The 19789-nt window shown below is 42.4% G+C and overlaps 1 protein-coding gene across 2 annotated transcripts; it reads right to left on the bottom strand.

Moving 5' to 3' along the window:
• Positions 1-4714: 4714 nt before the first annotated feature.
• Positions 4715-19218, bottom strand: INHBA (inhibin subunit beta A). Of its 2 annotated transcripts, XM_077119417.1 has the most exons (3): positions 19138-19218; positions 15997-16510; positions 4715-6590 (listed from the first exon to the last, which is right to left on the bottom strand). In XM_077119417.1, exons 2-3 carry the CDS (start codon positions 16382-16384, stop codon positions 5698-5700), a joined length of 1281 nt encoding a protein of 426 aa, XP_076975532.1. In that variant the 5' UTR covers positions 16385-16510; positions 19138-19218; the 3' UTR covers positions 4715-5697. The 2 variants fall into 2 exon arrangements, with proteins under 2 accessions (XP_076975532.1, XP_076975528.1); XM_077119413.1 differs by lacking the exon at positions 19138-19218 and having other exon boundaries at positions 15997-16619.
• Positions 19219-19789: the final 571 nt, after the last annotated feature.

Below are 19789 nucleotides of genomic sequence, written 5' to 3'. Positions count from 1 at the left end.
AAACACATGCAGGCACAAATATCACTGGGCCCTTAAAGTAAGATTTCTTATCTGCTTTGTACTTTGGGCAGAAGGTTCCCCCTAGCAAAATACAAGAATAGAAAAAAGAATGCAATTAATAATATAAGCAAATATAAAGCAAAATTAACAATTCTCATTTTCTAACTTTTAAAAACTGCAAATTTCCTACTGAAAAGAAAATTTGAAAAAGGGTTTAGAATGAATCTACATGAAATTTGACATTTCACTTGGAGAAAAGTATAAGTGAACTACGTGTTGAGTATAAAAGGTCTGTATTAAAACGTCAAAAGTCCCTTCAACACTCAATCCCTTCCCCATTTTATTTTTCTCTGATGCAAGGATGAGGAAATTAACACACAAAAAGAAGTATGGACCAGCAAAATGAATATTAACTTTGGAGTTCAGTATAGACCTGGGTTGGAATCCTAGTTCCAAAGAAAATTACTGAACTGTGCCTCAGAATCCTTTGTAAAAGCTAGGATAGGAGCACTTAAGAGTTTAGGGTGCTTAAAACAATGACATGTGAGAATCAAATGAAGGGATGTTTGGTACAAGTGGGCATTTAAAGAATGTTACTTTCTCCTTAATATAAACTCTGGCTTAGGCACAGATGCAAGAGAAAAACTATAGATAAAAATGATGAACAAGTAATCAATTCTTCACTTGACCCCTGTGGTTCCAAATTGGTTCTGTTGGATCCACTACTATAACCAAATACTCTTCTTTCTCATGTATATAGTTTTCTACCGTTGGTTAGCCCACTCATGTCTAATTTTCTATCCAAGAAGAAAAGGAAGAAGGAAGAAGGAAAGAAGGGAAGAAGGAAGGAAGGAGTGTGGGAGGGAGAGAGGGAAGGGGAGGGAAGCAAGGAAGGGGAAGGGAGAAGTATGGAAAATCTCTTTATATCATGTGAGAAGTTGCTGCTACCTTTTGAGAAAAGGAAAAATTAACTAAATGAATAAAATATAAATATTGCTGATCCAAACATCCATCTTCCACTGTCATATACATTCTTCCTCTCCCAATTGATCTTTCTTCAGCTCTCATCCTATCTTACCCATGCATTGCCTCGCCCAGTCTTCCAATTGATTACAGAGCAGCTAAATTATCACCCAGTAAAGGATGTGACAATATGTGTGCAAAGTTTATCTTGGAAAACCAATAAATAAGACATAAAATAAAAATAAGAATAAAAAAAAAAATCCCAAACAGGTCTTTTTATTTAACATAAGGCCAAAGAAGCTATCAGGCGTTGCTGAATACTGTCCACTAACTGTACAAAATATCGTGTGCATGCCTCGCAAACACCAAAATATCCGCTGGAATGCCATAGAAATAAATAACTTCTGCTATAAACACATGAAAACATATCAAACTGTTATCTCTTTAAACATATTGTAAATAAAAAAATTACCAGTACTTCTACACAATAAATATTAAGAAACCATTGACATAGTTGAAATGCACTCATATAAATTAACAACTTTAATTACATTAGCCAACAGACATTGGTTAAAGAAACGCATGTAGTATGCAGGAAAAAAAAATCCAAAATAAAAACAAAAACAAACAAACAACCACAGAACATAAAAAGTTTTAAAACGAAACAGGCTTCAGATTATCTTGGCTTTCATAAGTATATTTTTCTTTTAAAGAAAAATATCAACCCATTGTCAATGCACTGTTTTTTCAAAGCATTTAAATAGAGGGTAACACCCATTGGGAATTAATACAGAAGAAATGATTCACTTTATGCATAAAAAATAAATAATAATATAGCTGAGACATGTGGTTTGCTTCTGCTCTTGAAGATGTGAACAGCTTCTAAGCATTCATTTTCTCTGACCCATTAAACAGCTTCTCAGTGATACAGGGTTTAATTTAAACACATACAACGTCCACCCCCAAACCTTCTGCCCACATCTACAAGTTACATTTATTGTGTAGGTTTTCAGGGTGACTAAGTTTTTCTCTACGTTGTGAAGGGAAGTTGCCAAAAGACCTACAGGAACTCATGTTTTTCCAAGTGAACATGTTAACTTGAATCTAAGCTTTAATGAAACAGAGGCATTTTTGCTATCTGATTTTTAGAGTCACCTCTTAAAGTCCAATCCTATGAGGTGAAAGAAAAAATCCCTTACTCTACCACGCAGGAGAATACAGCAGGCACTCTCCTTCAAAATGGAGTGTGGAATCAATCTTAAATAAATACGAAATTGACTGTTCTTCAGGGGCAAGGAAATCCCAACTCTGTGTCTTGAAAGTCCTCTGACTTTTTTGAAAAATATTATAGAAAATGTTGACCTAGTCTATGAAATATTTAATTTTCTCAAAAGATAATTAGGAGTAAATGCTTTTCAGAGTTTCTGAGCTTGGCATAGGTAGATTTCTAAGATCCTAGAGATTACTCCTGGAGAAAGAGTAGAGATATACTATGAGCAGGTAGAATTCCTCTTCTTTCAGGGAAAACATACTATAAACAACCCAATATGGTAGGATTTAAAAGCTTTTTCTTTTTGGCATCATGCTGCTATGTGAAAAGGCTGATTGTTCACAAGGCTGCAAAACTTCTAAGATTACTGAAGATGATAGCAAGTTATAATTCTATTTCAAGGCCATATACATTTAATGAAACTAGATCAAAGTTTTTCAGTGGGTGATATCCCAATCATTCAACATCCAATTAAAATCATGAAACATGGGTTTTTCACTTTGCTCTGTTTTGCTTCTGACTATTTTGACCACTGGTCAAAGCCCATCTTACCCCCAGTACAACTGGGACTTAAATGTAGCTGCAAAAGACGGGTACAAGTTTGAAATGAATGGGGAACTACAAAAGGGGTGGTAGCAGTTGTCTTTTCAAGCTCCTGTCTTTTCCACTGCCTTGACCATCTCTGCTATTCCACAATGAACTAGGATTGTTTCCTCCTGCTGCTTTCACAAGTTCCAGCATTAATTCCAGAACCTTAAGAAGCAGTTCAAAAAGCCTCCAAAATCTGTCATGAAAATGTATAGGTTTGAACTGAACCATCTACTCCTTCAGACATTCCTCAGCAAACCCACCCTCCCCACCTGCGTGATTTCCTAGTTCATGGTTATGATTGAGGAAACAAGCACTAATTTTGGATGCTTTCCCTCTTGTATCTTGATCACAATCCACTCGACAGTTTCTCTTGTAGTAAGATGTATTTCCTGCCTAAGAAGGTTTGGACTTTCAGAACAGTCAGTGGTAACTGCCCACGAATGAGATTAAATTAATTTGCCTACCTTCAGCCTAGTTTTATAGTTTAGTGATTTAGCATAATTTTCAAGAGTGCTAAACCACCTTTTGTAGTGTTTGGTTTCTCACTGATACTTAATTTTCCTACAGATCATTTCTTTTTTAAATCCATGAATTGACATAGGGCTGAAAATTTCAATAGTTTACAAAATACTGATGAATTTTTATGAGTTTTTTTCTAATTTTTTAAAACTTTGCAAACATGTCAGTAAAAAACAAGGCTCCGTATTTTCAAAAAGCACATAAACAAATAACTTATTCTGTTCTAGGCAAGCTAAATACTGAGGAATAAATTAGATAGAACTTAGCTTTAAGCATGTACTTTGATATTTATAAAACAAAGTGTTTTTTTTTTTCATTTTTGCATCTGGATTGATACATATAAACTTATACATCAAGAGTTTTGGCTGTAAATTAAAATAGTAGGAATTTCTACTCTGTCTCTTCCATACTCTCACTCTCTTAACATCTTACCCCCAAATTATTTATCTTGTAACCAGTGACAACAGCATTTAGCCTAGCCAGTGCAGGTAATAGGCCTCAATCAAGAAAACAATGCATGGAAATCTTTTATTCTGGCCCAGAGTCATTTTTTTTTCTGTAAAAGCTCCTGATTTAAGATTGATTCCAAAAACTGGTACATATAAGCTGAAAAAAAAAATCAGCCCAGAGTTTTCCTTTGCAGGGGATAACTTGTAGGAATTGGGTGGAAAGGCAAGAAAGAGGAGGGAATTTAATCCCTGTACGTTTAAAGAGGGCCTTGCTGAATATTCACTGGAATTTCCAGGCTTCCTCCCATCTAAATTTTTGAAATGTGCCCACCTAGTTCAGAGTAAAAGCAAAAACTATAGCCTATCCTTCTTAAAAATACTGTGTTTTGCACACAAACATTCATTGCTTTAAGAACATTAAAAAATGACAGCCTGAAGTGCTTAAAATGTCTATGGACATGATATAATACATGTATACATACACACAGATATGCATATGCACAAGCAATGTATATATATACATACAAGCATGGAGTGTTTCAGGAATTTGATTGAATTTGATTTCCAACAGTGTACAACTACTGTACATCCAGTATGAAGTGTCATGTTTCATGGATGTAAAAGGAGTCAAAACCCACACCTCTCAGGTCTTTTAAGCCTGAACACAATCCACCCTACTCAACCTTGAATCCAAACCCCTGACTCATTGATGGCGAATGATAACCAACCACAGACAGACTGTTTAAAGGCTCACACAAATGTCTTTGGTGTATGTGTCTATTTTTTAAAGGTACAAAATAATAATAATAATTATAATTATAATAATAAAAATAGCTATTTTGTGTGCTGTAGCAGTTCTTTTATAGCTCACATTAAGTGCAGCTCTTAACCCCCACCCGCCCACCCCAAGAAAATACTTGTTAAATAAGGATTAGACAGGTCAACACCATTGTAGTGCAAATAGTAAACGATAAAAAAAAACATTTACAAAATATAGAAATGTTTGGATCCAACAGATGGACAAACATATTCCTTTCAAGTATCTCTCCTTGAAGAAAATAAAAATTAATCAGGTTACTTCCGATACAAAAAAGTCTCTCTTTTTGTTCTCTCTCAGGTAAACAGTTTCAAACCTATTAGGTTGCATAGTTCTAAGATCATAAGCACCTTAACGAAATGGAACTTGGTATTCGTTTCTCTTTGATCCTCTCACTCTTCCCATTCTTGTTTTCAATAATTTTTATGGTGTTTTTTTGTTGTTGTTTCATTTTGTTGCAAAAGTGGTACAGAGAAAGGAAGTGTGACCACCTGCATGATATTGGGTTTTTTTTTTACCAGTTATGTGTAGGTATGGGGTATGTGGAATGTCTGCCTGTGTGTGTGTGTGTGTGTGTGTGTGTGTGTGCGCGCGCACTGATATACACAGAAATAGTGTTGCACAGACATACCCTATGATCTGGGGAAATGGGTGGGAAAGTGCCTGTCAATGGCCTTTTCAAACTCATGGCTTTCTAGATGCTATTTGGAAGTGACAGCCCACGCTATTGCAGACTAGACAAGTTGACTTCAAGGCTCTCTCTGAAAGACAGCCGTGACTGGGGAGAGGACATCCCCACCCCGTCATCAGCTTGATATTAGAAGAAATGAAGGGCACGCCATCATCTCCCTCCCTCCCAGTTCCCAGCTCCTTCACTGCTTCACCTCTGAGCCCCGCCTAAGGATTTTCCCACATGTTCCTTCATCTGGTTCAGGTTTACTTTTTAGCTTTTTTTTTTTGTGGGTTTTTGTTGCTGTTGTTGTTTGATTTCTATTTCTCTGATTGTTAACTCAGAAACTGTAAAATTTTTCTTCACTGTGCCACTGTCTTCTCTGGACCACTCTTGTCCCCTGTCCCCGCCCCTGGACCTAGGAGCACCCACACTCCTCCACTATCATGTTCTGGATGTCCTTTTTGATGATGTTCTGGCCATCGTCGTAGTACAGCATCGACATGGGCCTCAGCTTGGTGGGCACGCAGCACGACTTGAGGTTGGCAAAGGGGCTGTGGCCCCGCATGCGGTAGTGGTTGATGACCGTCGAATGAAAGGACAGTGAGGACCCCGAGGTGCCCGCAATGTGGCTTGGGCACTCACCCTCGCAGTAGTTGGCGTGGTAGCCGGAGGGCGCGATGATCCAGTCGTTCCAGCCGATGTCCTTGAAGCTGACGAAGAACTGTTTCTTACAGCAGATGTTGACCTTGCCGTCGCACTCCAGGCCCCGCCGACGCCGGCGATGCGGGTGGTCTTCCGACTGCCGGGCCTGCAGCATGAGGAAGGGTCTGTGCGACTGCTCCTTCTCCTCGTCGCCCCCGGCCCCTGCCTCTCCTCCGTCCTTCTTCCTCCCTTCCCCTTCCTCTTCTTTCTTCTTCCTCTTGCCCAGGAGCACCAGGCTGGCGCCGGTCTCCTGGCACTGCTCACATGCAATCCGAATGTCCAGGGAGCTCCGGCCCTGGTCCAGCAGACGCTGGATGCTGCTGGAGATGGGAAAGATGTGCCAGGTGCTCTTCCGAGCATCCACCACCTTTTCCGAAATCAACTGTTCACTCCTGTCCCCCTTTAAGCCCACTTCCTCGGCCTCCTCCCCTGCGTCCACGCTGCCCTGCGGGTGCTTCTGCTGCTGGAATAGGCGGATGGTGACTTTGGTCCTATTTCTATTGGCCTTGGGGACTTTTAAGAAGAGCCAGACTTCTGCGCGTTCCACCACCGACAGGTCGCTGCCCTCCTTGGAAATCTCAAAGTGCAACGTCTTCCTGGTTGTGCCTGAAGATGAAACACAGCACAAGAGAGAGCAGGGACACGCGTTAGTTCCAGAGCTCGCCTTAGTTCCAGAGCTCGCCTCTACTCACTAGCTGCGGGCGAGCATGAATCTTCCGCATGGGCCATCTAGGAAAGAGACAGGGGTCAGCAGACTGTACCTGCGGGCCAAATTCCACCCACCTCCTGTTTCTGTATGGCCTGCCAGCTGAGGATGGGTTTTACGTTTATAAGAAGATGAGATTTAAAAAAAAAAAGAAAAACAGAAAATAATATTTTGTGACATCTGAGAATTGTATGAAATTCAAATTTTACTGTTCCCAGATAATGTTTTATTGGAACACAGCTATGCTCATTTCCTTATATGCTGTCTCTGGCTGCTTTTGCACTGCAGCACAGTTGCAATGGAGTCTACAGTCTACAAAGCCTAAGATATGTACCATCCGACCCTTTACACAAAATGTTTGCTGACCCCTGTTAGAATGGACAAGGTCTGGATGTGGGCACCTGCTGGACCACTCATCAGCAGCACGTAGGTGGATGATTTGCTTAATCTCAGTTTCATCATCTATAAAATGGGAATGAAGGCGGTGACACATGCCCCATGATCTCACAGGTTTGGAAGCATCATATGAGATAACATAAACAAAAACATACTGTGAGCTGTGGCAGGCAGTGGAATTAATATCATCACACATACACCCAAGTAGGCCCCAGCTGTGGGTCTGCGTGGACGGATGCAGACTTGTTACCTTCCTCCTCTCCTACCTCAACCCTGCTTCACTCCCCCAGCATTTCTTCCCTGGGTTACTGCCACAACCTTTTCTTTCATCTCTTGCTCCTTCATTGAGGCAGGTCTCTGTCTCCAGTGATTTTTTTAAGCAGCTGAAGGCACCTTTCCCAAAGACCAATCTGATCACTCGACTCCCTCTTTTAAATCCAGTCCATGACACATTACTTCCTTCAGGCTAAAACAAAAACCGCCCAGAACTTCAGGGCTCTGCAGAAGCTATTCCTGCCCATTACCTCCAACACATACACCCAGATTGTGTCTAATTCTGTTTCAGTTATCAGACAGGACAGCACTTCCTCCAGGAGCCTCCTCGGCCATGGCCCTCCTGCCCATCTGCATTACCCCCCACCCAGCCCCCAACCCATGGCCTCACTCACTGCCTTAGGCCGGGGCTGGGCAGAAAGTGGGCAATTACCTGAAATCCTAGTTAACAAACGGAGGCATCCTTGGCATCGATTGAGTTTGATTAGTTTAAGAGAGTTCACCCCTCCCTTCGAATGCCCTATTTTAGCCTCCTTCCCTTCAACTACAGCTTAAAGAGCCCCAGTAACATATTTCAATTAGCAACTGTTGCTACTATCATATCAAGGCAGTTGGAGTCCATGACCACTCAGCTCTTGCCTAACTCTAAATTTAGAAAGTCATGATTTCCTTCTCTTTTCATCAGGACCTGCATGTTTATTCATGCAACCGCACTGACTGTGAAGAGCAGGTGTCCAGACTACAATTCTTCGACTGGTCAAACATTTCCCCTCACTTATATTTTTTAGCACTTGGTGGAGCATAGAAATGTGGCCTCTTTGACGGAACAACCATCTCTATGTACCTGTTTACAGGAGTCCGGCTGCCTCAGCCCCCACAGGCATCCCACGTACAAATCCGAGAACAATATTAAATGTTCATCTTATAACTTGCAACTCCCTAGGAGAATCTCCCCGCCTGGATTTCTATAGCTAACGGAAATCCAGCTATACTTATCACTCTCAGCCCTGAGATGTTTACGGTACTATAAATTTTAGGCACAGTTTCAAGTTCTCTGCAGCAGAAGGCAGGTTTTTCTCTGCACTGCACACTGTAGATTCTGTTCTTAACACACTCTGCACGCGGTGATTATGATAGTGGTAAATTCACTGACAGAAGGGCTGGGAAGGGCTGAAAATGTGTCCGGAAGGTTCTCCGGCATCTTTCTATAGCTTTTCTAGGATGATGGCCGTGGAGAGGGAAGTTCCTTTGACTTAGACCTTGTGTCTCTGGAAAGAATTGAAATGAGTGAGAATGCCGCGTTTATGATCAGATCACCAGAGCGATGAGCAGTAAGAGGGGGGTGACCGTCTTTTTGTAGGATGCATGATGATTTTTTTCCAAAACACATCCAGTACTCCCCTTTGCCTAAGAATTGATGGGGTTTGTTGTTGTTTGTTTGTTTGCTTTAAGAAAGTGAAAGAGAAGATTCCAGGAAGGAGGGTTTAATTATTTTAACCTAAGAAGTCAATGGGCAGCAGATTTTAAGGTTGTAGTGTCCCTCCGAGACCAGAGGGAAAGGATGGCGGGAGCCTCCAAAACCTTTGCAAACTGGAGGGTGGGAATTTCAGCTGCCCCCGGGAGAATGTTAGCAAGTTACCTGTCCTTGCCTCTTCTGCACCTATGCAGGTCAGCTTCTGAAATCTTAAACTGTGGAGGGTGTCACTCTAAAGACAGAGAGATAGTAGCTGCTAAATTAGAGAAGCCAGAGGGCACAGGTCGTGTTTTGTTTTTCTAGGAAAGTGTGTGAAACTGGAGATCCCGGCGGGTCCCAGGGATGGGAAAGCTCCCTGGGTTTCAGGTAACTCATTCCCACAGGCTCTGGCTCTGCTCTTACCCAGGCTTGACAGGCAGGGTTGAGGGGAGGGAAGATGGTACTCAGGGGAAAGAGAAAGTTCAGATAGCGGTGTTGACCCCCACCCATTGGTCTTTCCATGAATAAAGCCCAGACACTTATACAGATGCTTATGGGGCTTGAGGCAGGAGGAGGAAGGGTAAATTAGCCAACTAGAACAAGGATGGCAGCATGCAAACTGCTTTTATGGGGCTTGTTTGGCCTCCCCACCGCTTCCAGCCCCTCATTTCAGGAAAGCAGGTCTCTTTCTGATGCTGGCTATCGCCCCGCCCCTTCCTCACAGGCAGCTGTACGTTGGAAGCAAATGATTTAGTGTTCCTGAGAGAGGATTGTACAAAGAGAGGACTCATTAGAGGGGCCTCAATCTGTCAGGTGCTGTTATATTAGGATCAGAGAGGCATCATAAAATGACTTACATCCTGGTCTTGGCTGATAATTAACTAGATGGCATCGTCTGCATATTGTGGGGAGGCACGAGGGCTGATTTATGCACGCGTTTAATTATCTGAACTGAAAGACTCTGTTCCCGGCATTTGCATGAATTGCTCGCATGCTTTATCTCTCCCCCATATTTCTGACATTTGGATTTTCCCCCTACTAATTGACATGCCTGTCGCCTCCTTCTCCTGGTGTCCATTTCTGGAACTGCTGTTTGTACATTGCATGATATTTTATCAGGGGGAAAAAAAAACACAAAACTGAGATCCAATTTCATGAAAATGCCGTTGCCATAATGCTCAGGAGAACAGGGGGAAGAGAGAGATCCAAGTCTTCCTAATGCCTACCTTATATGCAGGTACATTTTAAAAGTTCTATTGTATTCTGACTTATTAAGCAGTGCATTTTTTTTCTTTTACATTAGCTTTCATTGCAGATGGGGGAGCGGGGAGAATGAAACTGCTGGAAGCTGAGATGGAATTAATATTTATCAGGCTTGTAGTTTCAGAAATACATAGAAACCCTCAGATTTCTTAGAGATGAAAAATGTAATAAATAACTCATCAATTTATTGCATTCCCTTTATCTGTGTATTATCCGAGAGAGACAGCTATACTGCAGTAAAGCCTTCAAGATGCCCCCATCTTCAAATCTCTGTGCATGACAATTTGAAAAATAGAAAAAGCTTGCCTAAGGCTGAGGTGTTTAGGATCAATTTCTCGTCAGTTTCAGGTTTGACTTAATTATCTCCTGCTGTAAAATCCTGAAATGGAAGCTTTCCCATAATGCCTTGTGAGCAGGTATAGCCTTAGTTTTATACAGGTGTGCATTGGATTCCCTCACTATTAGTTATCTAACCAGATATAGCTGGTTGCTTTGCTAACCTTTCATTACCTACTCTCTGGTAATATTCTTTTCATCCTCTGTGCTATTTTTTCCCTCCGGAGGCTTGTGAGCAAGTCTTGTATCACAGCCTGCTCTGCCTGAGTAATTCACTAAGAAAGTCCCACGCAAACCCATGTGGGTGATAATATTTCACCACTCAAACCTCTATGAGTTTGGTGGACATATACCATATTGAGAGAAAAAAAGAGAGGGAGAAAAAATGGATAGGAGGGATAAATTTTGCACCTTATAGGAAATACTTTGGAAATACAATGAGTGGGAAGGATTGGACTTTGAAATCTGGAGGTAAAAATACCTGAAAATATGCTTGCAGCACATATTCTTTTGCTTCCAGAATTACTCAAATGCTTTTAATAACTCGATCCGGAGAGGATGCCAAGGGTTAAGCAACCAAGCCTGTTGTCGTGCCCTTCCCCCACGCTACGATGATGCAAAATGCTAGGCTTCTCAAAGTCCTGCATCTCAGGTTCCTGGGCGCATAAAGTTTTCCAATTAAATAAGCAATATACACATACAGTGTTTCCTTTTGTTGTTGTTTTCCTCACCAGGGTTCTGCTTAAAGTATGTTGTCTTTCTACATATGGGTAATAATTATGTCTCCAATGTTAATGTGGAAAGCCTTGTTGCTTATACAGAGTATTAAACTCACCATGGCCGGCAGGGGTGAGGCAGAAGCCTCCCTGAAACAAGTGTTATTTTAATTTTCCATTCTTTACCAAAGTTTCTCTGTGTCTGGTTATGTTATAGTCAATAGCAAGGGCATACAGAGTGTGTGTTTCCCTTGATGCACTAACTTTGCCTTTGAACTGTGTCTCCAGGGGTTTCTGCAGAAGGCAGCAAATAAGGTGTTAAAGGTTATTTCTCCTTGAATCTCCAGTAGGGGATCTTGCCTGTAATAGAACTACAGGTTTGGTCCCAAGTTATCTTGGTTCATTTTTTAGCCTTGATATCTTTCTGTGGGATCCACTACTGAGCTGTAAATGCCCGGCCACAAACATCCATCATCAATGCCCCTTCCATTTATATAGTGATGAAAAAGAATGTGAACTATTTAGGAAGAAAAGGGTTTTAGCTTCCTAAAGAAGTAGAAAAATTCCTAAGGTTCCACCCACAGAAATTCAGACTTCTTCCAAAGTTCCTGAGAACTTTTACACATTTGATTTTGGATCTAGGAACCAGTCAAGTATGAAGAATTCTGAACTTCAGTTAAGAAATCATACTCAAGTATATTTTAGCAGAAGAGGGGCCAAGACAAATATGTGTTTCAAGAGAAGTGCCTGGGAAGGTATTACTCCCAATTCTCCAAATGCCAAAATTGAACTTACACCCTAACACCTCCCCCACCCCTGACCCCAATACCTATTTCCCAAAGGCAAAACTACTGTTAATCTCTTTCTAAATCTTTTTATCCACCATTTCTGTACACACCCTCTGTTCGGAAACAAACGCATCCTCAGAAGCTGAACACCATGTTCCCAAAAGGCGTTAAATAAATAGGCTTTTTCCCTCCCCATTGGAAGTCACTTGTCATTTGTTGCTAGTGAAAAGCATTAATAAGGCAGGAGATCTGGGCAAGAAAATCAAGGAAGACCGATGACGTTTTTGCATAAAGCCCAGGCGACCGTATTAGGGGACAGACGTGAACAAATCAGTACTGCTGATGAGTCACAGTCACATTTCTCTAGGCTCTGCTCTGTTTGCTTTTAACATTTATCACCCCTCTGCGGTCCATTGGGCTCCGGAATGCTTACACATATCACCAGCATCCCCACTTCCTTTCCTTCTGCCTCATTTCACGTGTCATAGATGGTGATATGTTCCCATCCCATACAATTCTTATAGTCTTATAGGAGGATGAGAGGAAGCGAGGCAGAAGGTGACTGAAAAATCACTAAGATTAGGGCGCTAAGGACTGGGGCTTCCAGGAGGTAAGATTGGGTTTCACTGGAAGATTTAACTAGCGAAAGGCAAAAGCCTTTGGAATACGCCCTCTTGTGGCCAGTCATTCCCCGTTATTCAGAGAAGACAGTGTGCAACCCTTACAGGCTTTGGTCAGTGAGGGGGACCTCACAGGAGAAGTTGAGAAGACAGGCGTGGAACAGGAGGAGTTAACTTCACTTTGGGGTGGGTTTCGTTAGGGTGGGAGAAGATGGCCATCCAAACAAGCCTTCTTAGACCCCTCTCTGGGCAACCTAATTTTATAACTCAAGCTTTCTGTAAATAGTAATCTCCAAGAGGGGAGATTTATGTGTTGCTTTTGACAAAATCTAGATTCTGTGAGCATTTTCCATTTCTTGGTGTTTCAGTTTTCTTGCTTTCCCTTACCTTTCTTTAACATGTGCAGTCGATTGGCTAAGTTAATTATCAGAATCAGCCTGTAAATTTGGCAGTGTATGGAGGGAGACTCAACAGTTGATTGCTGGGCATTGACTGGCCAGTTACTATCATAGATAAAATAAGGTACAGCAGCCAAGAAAGCCATCAATTTTAGCTTTATTGTCGATGTATGAGTATAGTGACAGCTGACTCTTTTGCCTCTCTTCTGTAGCAAGGACATCTCTTTAAGGCCTTAAAGTAAACCCTGAGGCTCTTATCCTAAACAGACAAGACACTAACCTTGGTGAGCATTCTTTGGTGATAGAATAAAAAGACACCATTTTTATTTGTTGAAATAAACTTCAGGGTGCCTTAGAGTTAATTCCCTTCTTCTAACTCAATAACAACTCACATTAGCTGTACAAACATAGGCACATTCTACCTGAGCCCAATGAGACAAACTCAGGTAAAAAGAGTTCTAGGCATTAGTTCTTAGGCACCTCAACTCCTGTGACCATATCTTGGCTTTATCAAGCAATCAAAGAGAAAAGAGACAAGCACGAGATATGTATCCCCAAACTGAAGGCACTCGTAGCCGAAAAGCACTTCTCTGGGTATGCGTCTGTAGCATGCACACAGGTGATACTTTTATCAACTGGCTTTCATGCTGTACAAAGAATAGTTTTAAAATAAAGAAAATGTCCTTTCCTCCAAAAATCTTGACATTTTGGATGGCTGGAATATTAAGGTTCAGTTATTCCAAAGCAACAAAGACATGGATCACTGCTTTTCATTTTTATATATTGTCTGCAATCCTTCAGATGATAAATCTTTCCCTGCATAGCAAAATTGGCATCAAAATGCTCACATTGTACTCAGAGAATGGACTGTCTACTAAAGAACAGTCATTAAATCTGTGAAATAATAGGAATTCAACTTAAATCTGATGTGTAAAACCTCTGAGATGAGGAAAAATAAACCAATGTAGTCAACCTCTTCTCAGCATCCAGCAGCTCACCCAAAGTCAAGTTATAAACTCAACTGGGAGGAGTTTTCCATTACAAACCTTAAACTTTAGGCAACTTGTAAATTAAATGAATCACCTTTTCAAAAAGCAGTGCAGTTTCTTTCAAACTAAACACCTAGCAGAATTTTTTTAATTTTTATTTTTAAAAAGAATCTCCTATAACTGAGAAGTTCAGCACTGAGAGGTACCACTGAAGGAAGGCAAATGGTCAAATTCTTTCACTGCAAAAGTTCCTGAATGCCAAGAGAATGATGTGCTTTAAAAGTCCAATAAGTCAGAAAGAAGGCCATATTGCTAGCTCAGGTGTATAACTAAAAGACCGGATCCCTCGGTTGATGGCCAGGCACTGGTGGAGGACACAGATAAACTTTGTCATGTGACATTAAAGCCAATTGATTAGGCATTTCATTTGGCGCCATCATGTGTGACCAGTCGGTATATGAAAGCTCATATCCTCATGTCAGTACGTGGAGCAGCCCTTTACACGGCTGGAATCCATCCCACTCATAGGACCCAAGGTTTTCCTTTCCTACTTTACAACTGTGAAGGTTTGAGAAAAACTGGCTGGCGACTTGAAAACTCCAGCCTGACTTTTTTCCTCAATTGCCTTCAAATGATAGTCATAATCAGCACGTCCTTTGGAGTTGCACCAGGAAAGATTTATGGAAAGAAAGCTAAGACCTGCCCTAAAGAGAGAAAAAGAGGCTTCTGGTGAGAGAGCTTAAGGGCCTGAGGACTTGTGGCACCGAGGTTTCTCCTACAGGGGCAAGCCACGAGGCCAGCAGGTTCTCTGCTCCCCAAAGGATGCCCAGTCCTGCATGGTTTTCTGGAAAACAGAACATCTGAGTCAACAGGTTTTCAGGACTGGAAATTCTGAGTGTTGCCTTAATTGTTTATACTGCTGCGGCAAACTTTTAAACAAAAATGCTAGGAGTCCCTGCACATACTTAACTGGCCATATGTTCTACCACACAAAACAATGGCATTCCTTTCGAATGGCTTTGGCAAGACGTACAATTCTTTAGCGTGGCATCACAGGGAAAGTGACATGGCACTGACACATGTGTGCGCCCCGCCGTGCATGGGCTTGGGGCATGCAAAGTGATCTTTGTCATGGAACTAGAAAAACAGCCTGGCTCCAGGTCTCTGGCCCAGACTTTCTGACAGGTATTTTCTATTCAGCAACAGGTTAGCATGGTCCTGGGACAACGATGAGAATCTATTAAAGTTTTTCCTCTTAAGGATTGAGTGAGAGTTCAGCGTAGTATCTGAGAGCACTTTGTCAAGGTTGCATTCCTTGGCAGAGAGCTCTTGGTAACTTTACAGAGAACAAAACCCTCTCTCTCTCTCTCTCTCTTTTTTTTCAATCTAAAAAAAAAAGAACGAGAGAGAGCAAAAGTCAGTATTCCAAAAGTGACTGCTGGTTCAATGTGAATTGTCCTCCAAAGTAGCCCTTTACTGCTTAAACCGTGGAGCCTCTGCACTTAGGGACACAGTTTTCTAAAGGTAAAAGTGCCTGTCACTAGTAACTCTGCCCTGCTTCTCGGATCTGTGGCCCCTCGTTGGACTTTTAAAGGGGAAGGTTTGTTTTAAGATAATGACTTCATCTGTGCCATTCTACCCCGATCACCGCACTCCCACACCCCGCCCCCGAATCAAAACTTTGGATGGGGTTTCGGAAGCCTCCTCTGCTCCCCTAGCACCCGAAAATGCCCCCGCTTTCCTGCGGCTGCCTGGGTTTCTTTCCTAGGCAGGGGGGAGGAGAGCCCCTCGCTGCCTGGCTTCCAGCTCGAGATTGGCGGACAGCTTCCTCCCTGGGTGTCCGGCTGAGTTAGCAAGTGTAAGCAAGTCATCCCCAGCCAGGGAGTTCGACCTGGAAGAATTCCGTTTCTGTGAAGCCCTCTCCCCCTCCCAGCCTCCCCTCCATCTGCTACCATCACCTAAGAACGAACAACCTTTCCAAGCGGTTTATAGCTGGAGGGAAAAGAAGTTCCTCCTCGGACTGTCAGAGAAATATATTTTACTCCCCCCACCCCCCACCAGTGCCAGCACCAACCTGACTCCGCAAATGTGATGATCTCTGATGTCTGCTCCATGAGTTCATTCATTTCTGCCCTCCTGCCGATGTCATCCTCAATCTCCACATACCCGTTTTCTCCCACTTTGCCCACATGAAGCTTTTTGATCGCGTTGAGAAGCGCCGCCTTGGGCACGGGCTGGGTGACATCGGGTCTCTTCTTCAAGTGCAGCATGTTTAAAATGTGCTTCTTGACCGCCTCCACCATCTCCGGCTGAGGGTTGGGTGCATCCTTTGGGAGGGTGGCCAGGGCACAGGACGGGCAGTCGGGGGCTGCACCGTGCCCCTCGGATCCTGGGGTGGGGGAACTCCTCACTATAATCCAGCAACTCGCCAACAGAAATCCTCTCAGCCAGAGCAAGGGCATCCTGGCAGCAAAAGTTGTTGTGATTGCCTTTTTAAAAGGCCCTGCTTTTCCTCCCCCCTCACGCACAGGTTTTTTTTTTTTTTCTTTCGGTTTTTTTTTTTTTTTTCCTTTTCTTCAGCAAATTCTCTGGAACAAGAACAAAAAGTTTTCTGTGAAGTTTTGTTTGCAGGTTCCCTCTCTGAATGCAGTGAGTGCTGTAGGTTTGTGGCTGTCAGGGAGGAGAGTCCTGACTGTCTCCGAGTTAGAGAGGAGGGAGGGAGGGGGGAGGGAGGGAGGGAGAGGGAGGGAGGGAAGGGGGAGGGAGAGCAGGGTGGGGGGGCTGACAGAGACAGAGAGAGGAAGGGAGGAGAGAGAGACAGGGAGAGACAGAAAGAGAGACAGGGAGAGGGGGGAGAGAGAGAGAGAGAGAGGAGAGAGGGAGGGGGGAAAAGGAGAGAGAGGGAGAGAGAGAGAGAGAGAGAGAGAGAGAGAGAGAGAGAGAGAGAGAGAGAGAGAGAGAGAGAGAGAGAGAGAGAGGGAGAGAGAGAGAGAACGGATTGGCCCTAAGTGAGTGAGTGAATGGGAGAGGGAGGGAGTTTGTCAGTGAGTAAAGGCTGTGACTAGGGAGGGGAGGGACAGCCCATTTTCTGACAGGCTGCTTTCCTTCTGCTCCTTTGCTCCCTCATACACACCTCTCTTCAAGTAGCGCCATGCTCAGGGTTCTACTTTCCCTTCTGAATTAAATTACCTTAAATTTGCGCGACTTTGTTTTAATTTTTTTCCAATCCTCTTGATTCACTTTCTTCCTCTTTTTTCTTTTTTCTTTTTTTTTGGTGGGTTTTTTGTTGTTGTTATTGTTGGGTTTTTGGGGGGCAGGGGCGAGAAGCAGGGGCACTTCCAAACAAATGCACTGTTCTCAGTTAACAGGGATGACTTGACTGAGAAAATAAGCCCCCACCTCTCCTCTGCCCTAGCCAGCCACCATGGCCCTAAGTAGTGAAAAGCCCACCAGGTCCTTAAAGTGACGGCCCAGGCTGCCGGAGGTCCTAGAGGACCCGTTGTGAAGGTCAGGGAACAGAGGAGACAGAAGCCAAAGAGACTTTTGGCCAGTTCTGGCCTGAATGCAGGGGACCTGAGATGTTCCTTTCCCCATTCATTCATATTCAGGTATTTGGGGTTATCAACACTGGCAGGCGATCAGAAGGGAATGCGATAGAACTTTTGTGTGGGGTCATATAATACACTCTACTTTTCCCAACCGCAGAATGTGGCAGGGTATTGAAAGAGTCAAACGGCAAGCAGCACTGTGCACGCCAGTGTCAGGGAAGTTGCTCTCCAGTCCCCTTTCAGCCTCCCCTTTCTGCCCCGCACACACTCACACGTAAAAGTGCAGCCGACCACTGCTTGCTCGACTTCACAGATAAGGTGCGACATTCATTTGGCCTTTCCCACATCGTTTCATACAAAAGAGTGCACTCCTATACTTGAGTAACTAGTCCTCTGGGAAAAGAATCTCTAAAATATATTACCAAATTATTTTCTCTGTCATGTGGTAGTTTTCTCAGCCTGCCCCCTACCCTCAGTCCCCACCAGGACATTCATTGGCAGGCTCCTCTCCTGCTTCTTTTTCCCCCCCTCAAAGGAGCAGCGCAGATGAAATCAACATGGATTTTAGTGTTCATAGAAAAAGAAACATGTAACTTCTTAAACAATGCCTTTCTGAGGTTTTTTTCCCTCCATGCCCCTCACCACCACCACCCCCCTGTTTTTTTTCATTTTCTGTCTTATTGCTTTTATCATGCAGAAATACTTTAAGAGGTCCATCTGTTAAAGCTTTCCTTCCCTCTTGGTTTCTTTCCCACACATAAGCCCTCTCTGTTTCTGTAGATACAGTCAGCTTATATCTGACACCTAGTGTATTCAGAGCATTATAGTCGAGCAAAGCAGTTTTGGGGGGGAAAAAATTAATAAATATCATGACTACCAACATTACATCTGAGTGCAAAGGGAGGAGGAGAAGGAAATTGTCAAAATTACAGTCAGATAGAACAATGCTTCTCTGGATTGTATACCCTGCCCCATTTCCAAAACAACTATTTGCAAGACTTTCCCTGGTTTAAGGCATCTATCACCTTTGGGGCTTCTGCTTCAAGGAAAGTGATCTACTCCATTGCTATTCTTAAGGCTTTATCAATATTGCCTTAAAATCCTCTCCTTTTTTTTTTTTTTCGGTGGGGTATGGTGAAAAAGAATAGGGTGGCATTTGCATTATAACTGCTTAATAAAACATCTTTGTAATATAATACTCAGCATCATCTACCTATTTGGAGCCACATATAGAGAACCCAAAGCATTTTGTAGTCCAATTAAGTTTTACAAGAGAGTCTGAAATAGAACTCAAAGTTTAATGACTTGAAAGGACTCAAGAGTCTTAATAGTAGCGTTTAGATAAGTGCAAGTTATCAGTGTTTGGATTCCCTCTGAATGTGAGTCTGTGTGTGTTCCTTGAATTTACTGTTTGCGAATGGAACTCTTAAAAATAGCTTTCTGTTTGGCATATGTGCTGGTATATATGTGCTGAGTGGGTTGTATAAACACATAATCTATTTGCATGCTCTAGGACTATTAAAAGCTGAATTAACCTGCCTGAAGAATATAAAAAGGTACAAATCGCAACTCCCATGGAAGTGCCAATAAGTTGTAAATTTCTTTTTAAAATTCCCTCTGATTATGAATGTGCAAATCGCTCCTAAGGAAGAGTTAAAAAGCATTACCTTTCCGGTCCCCTCTCTTTCGCCAGCAGATTCTTGTATCATGTGGCCAGAGCTCTCTGAGTTCCTCTTTATAGTATTGGCACTGTGAAGTTTTATACTGTACTACTTATTTGTACACTCACATATCGGTACCACTCAAAAGAGGAGGGCTGGGGCTTTGTTGGGGATTGGTTAGAATCAGGATGACATCAGTGGATGACTGGTTTTTCCAGTGTGAGACATATTTCATAATTTATTATCTAATGGAAAGCCCAGTGAATCCTCTGGCTGTGACTCGACTACCTTTAAGAAAAAAAAAGGGATTTGGACAGATAGCTCATTGAGTGTCCATTTTTCAACTTCTCTTTTTACTACTCACACATACACACACGTCTCATCATACTAGGGTTCTGTTTTAGGTCTTTACATAAAGCATCTGTTACTTCATGAAGCTGCCTCTATTTTAAAAGTATTTTATTGTTTCTTACAGGGAAGAAAATTCTTAGTGCTCTTTACAATGATTCTGATTTTTTTTTAAGTAAGAGATTTCATTCAGAATGAATTAGGAAAAATATGCACACCCATAGGATGATGCCCTCCCCTCCCCTGACTTACACTATCATTTTACATCTTGAAATTGAATGCCTGCTTCATAAATCATTTAGAAATAGTC

This window comes from Tamandua tetradactyla, chromosome 1, assembly GCF_023851605.1.
Source record: "Tamandua tetradactyla isolate mTamTet1 chromosome 1, mTamTet1.pri, whole genome shotgun sequence".
In the NCBI taxonomy this organism is placed as follows: domain Eukaryota; kingdom Metazoa; phylum Chordata; class Mammalia; order Pilosa; family Myrmecophagidae; genus Tamandua; species Tamandua tetradactyla.
The sequence above is the reverse complement of the archived record's forward strand: the minus strand, read 5'-3'. Positions and strand labels throughout refer to the sequence as shown.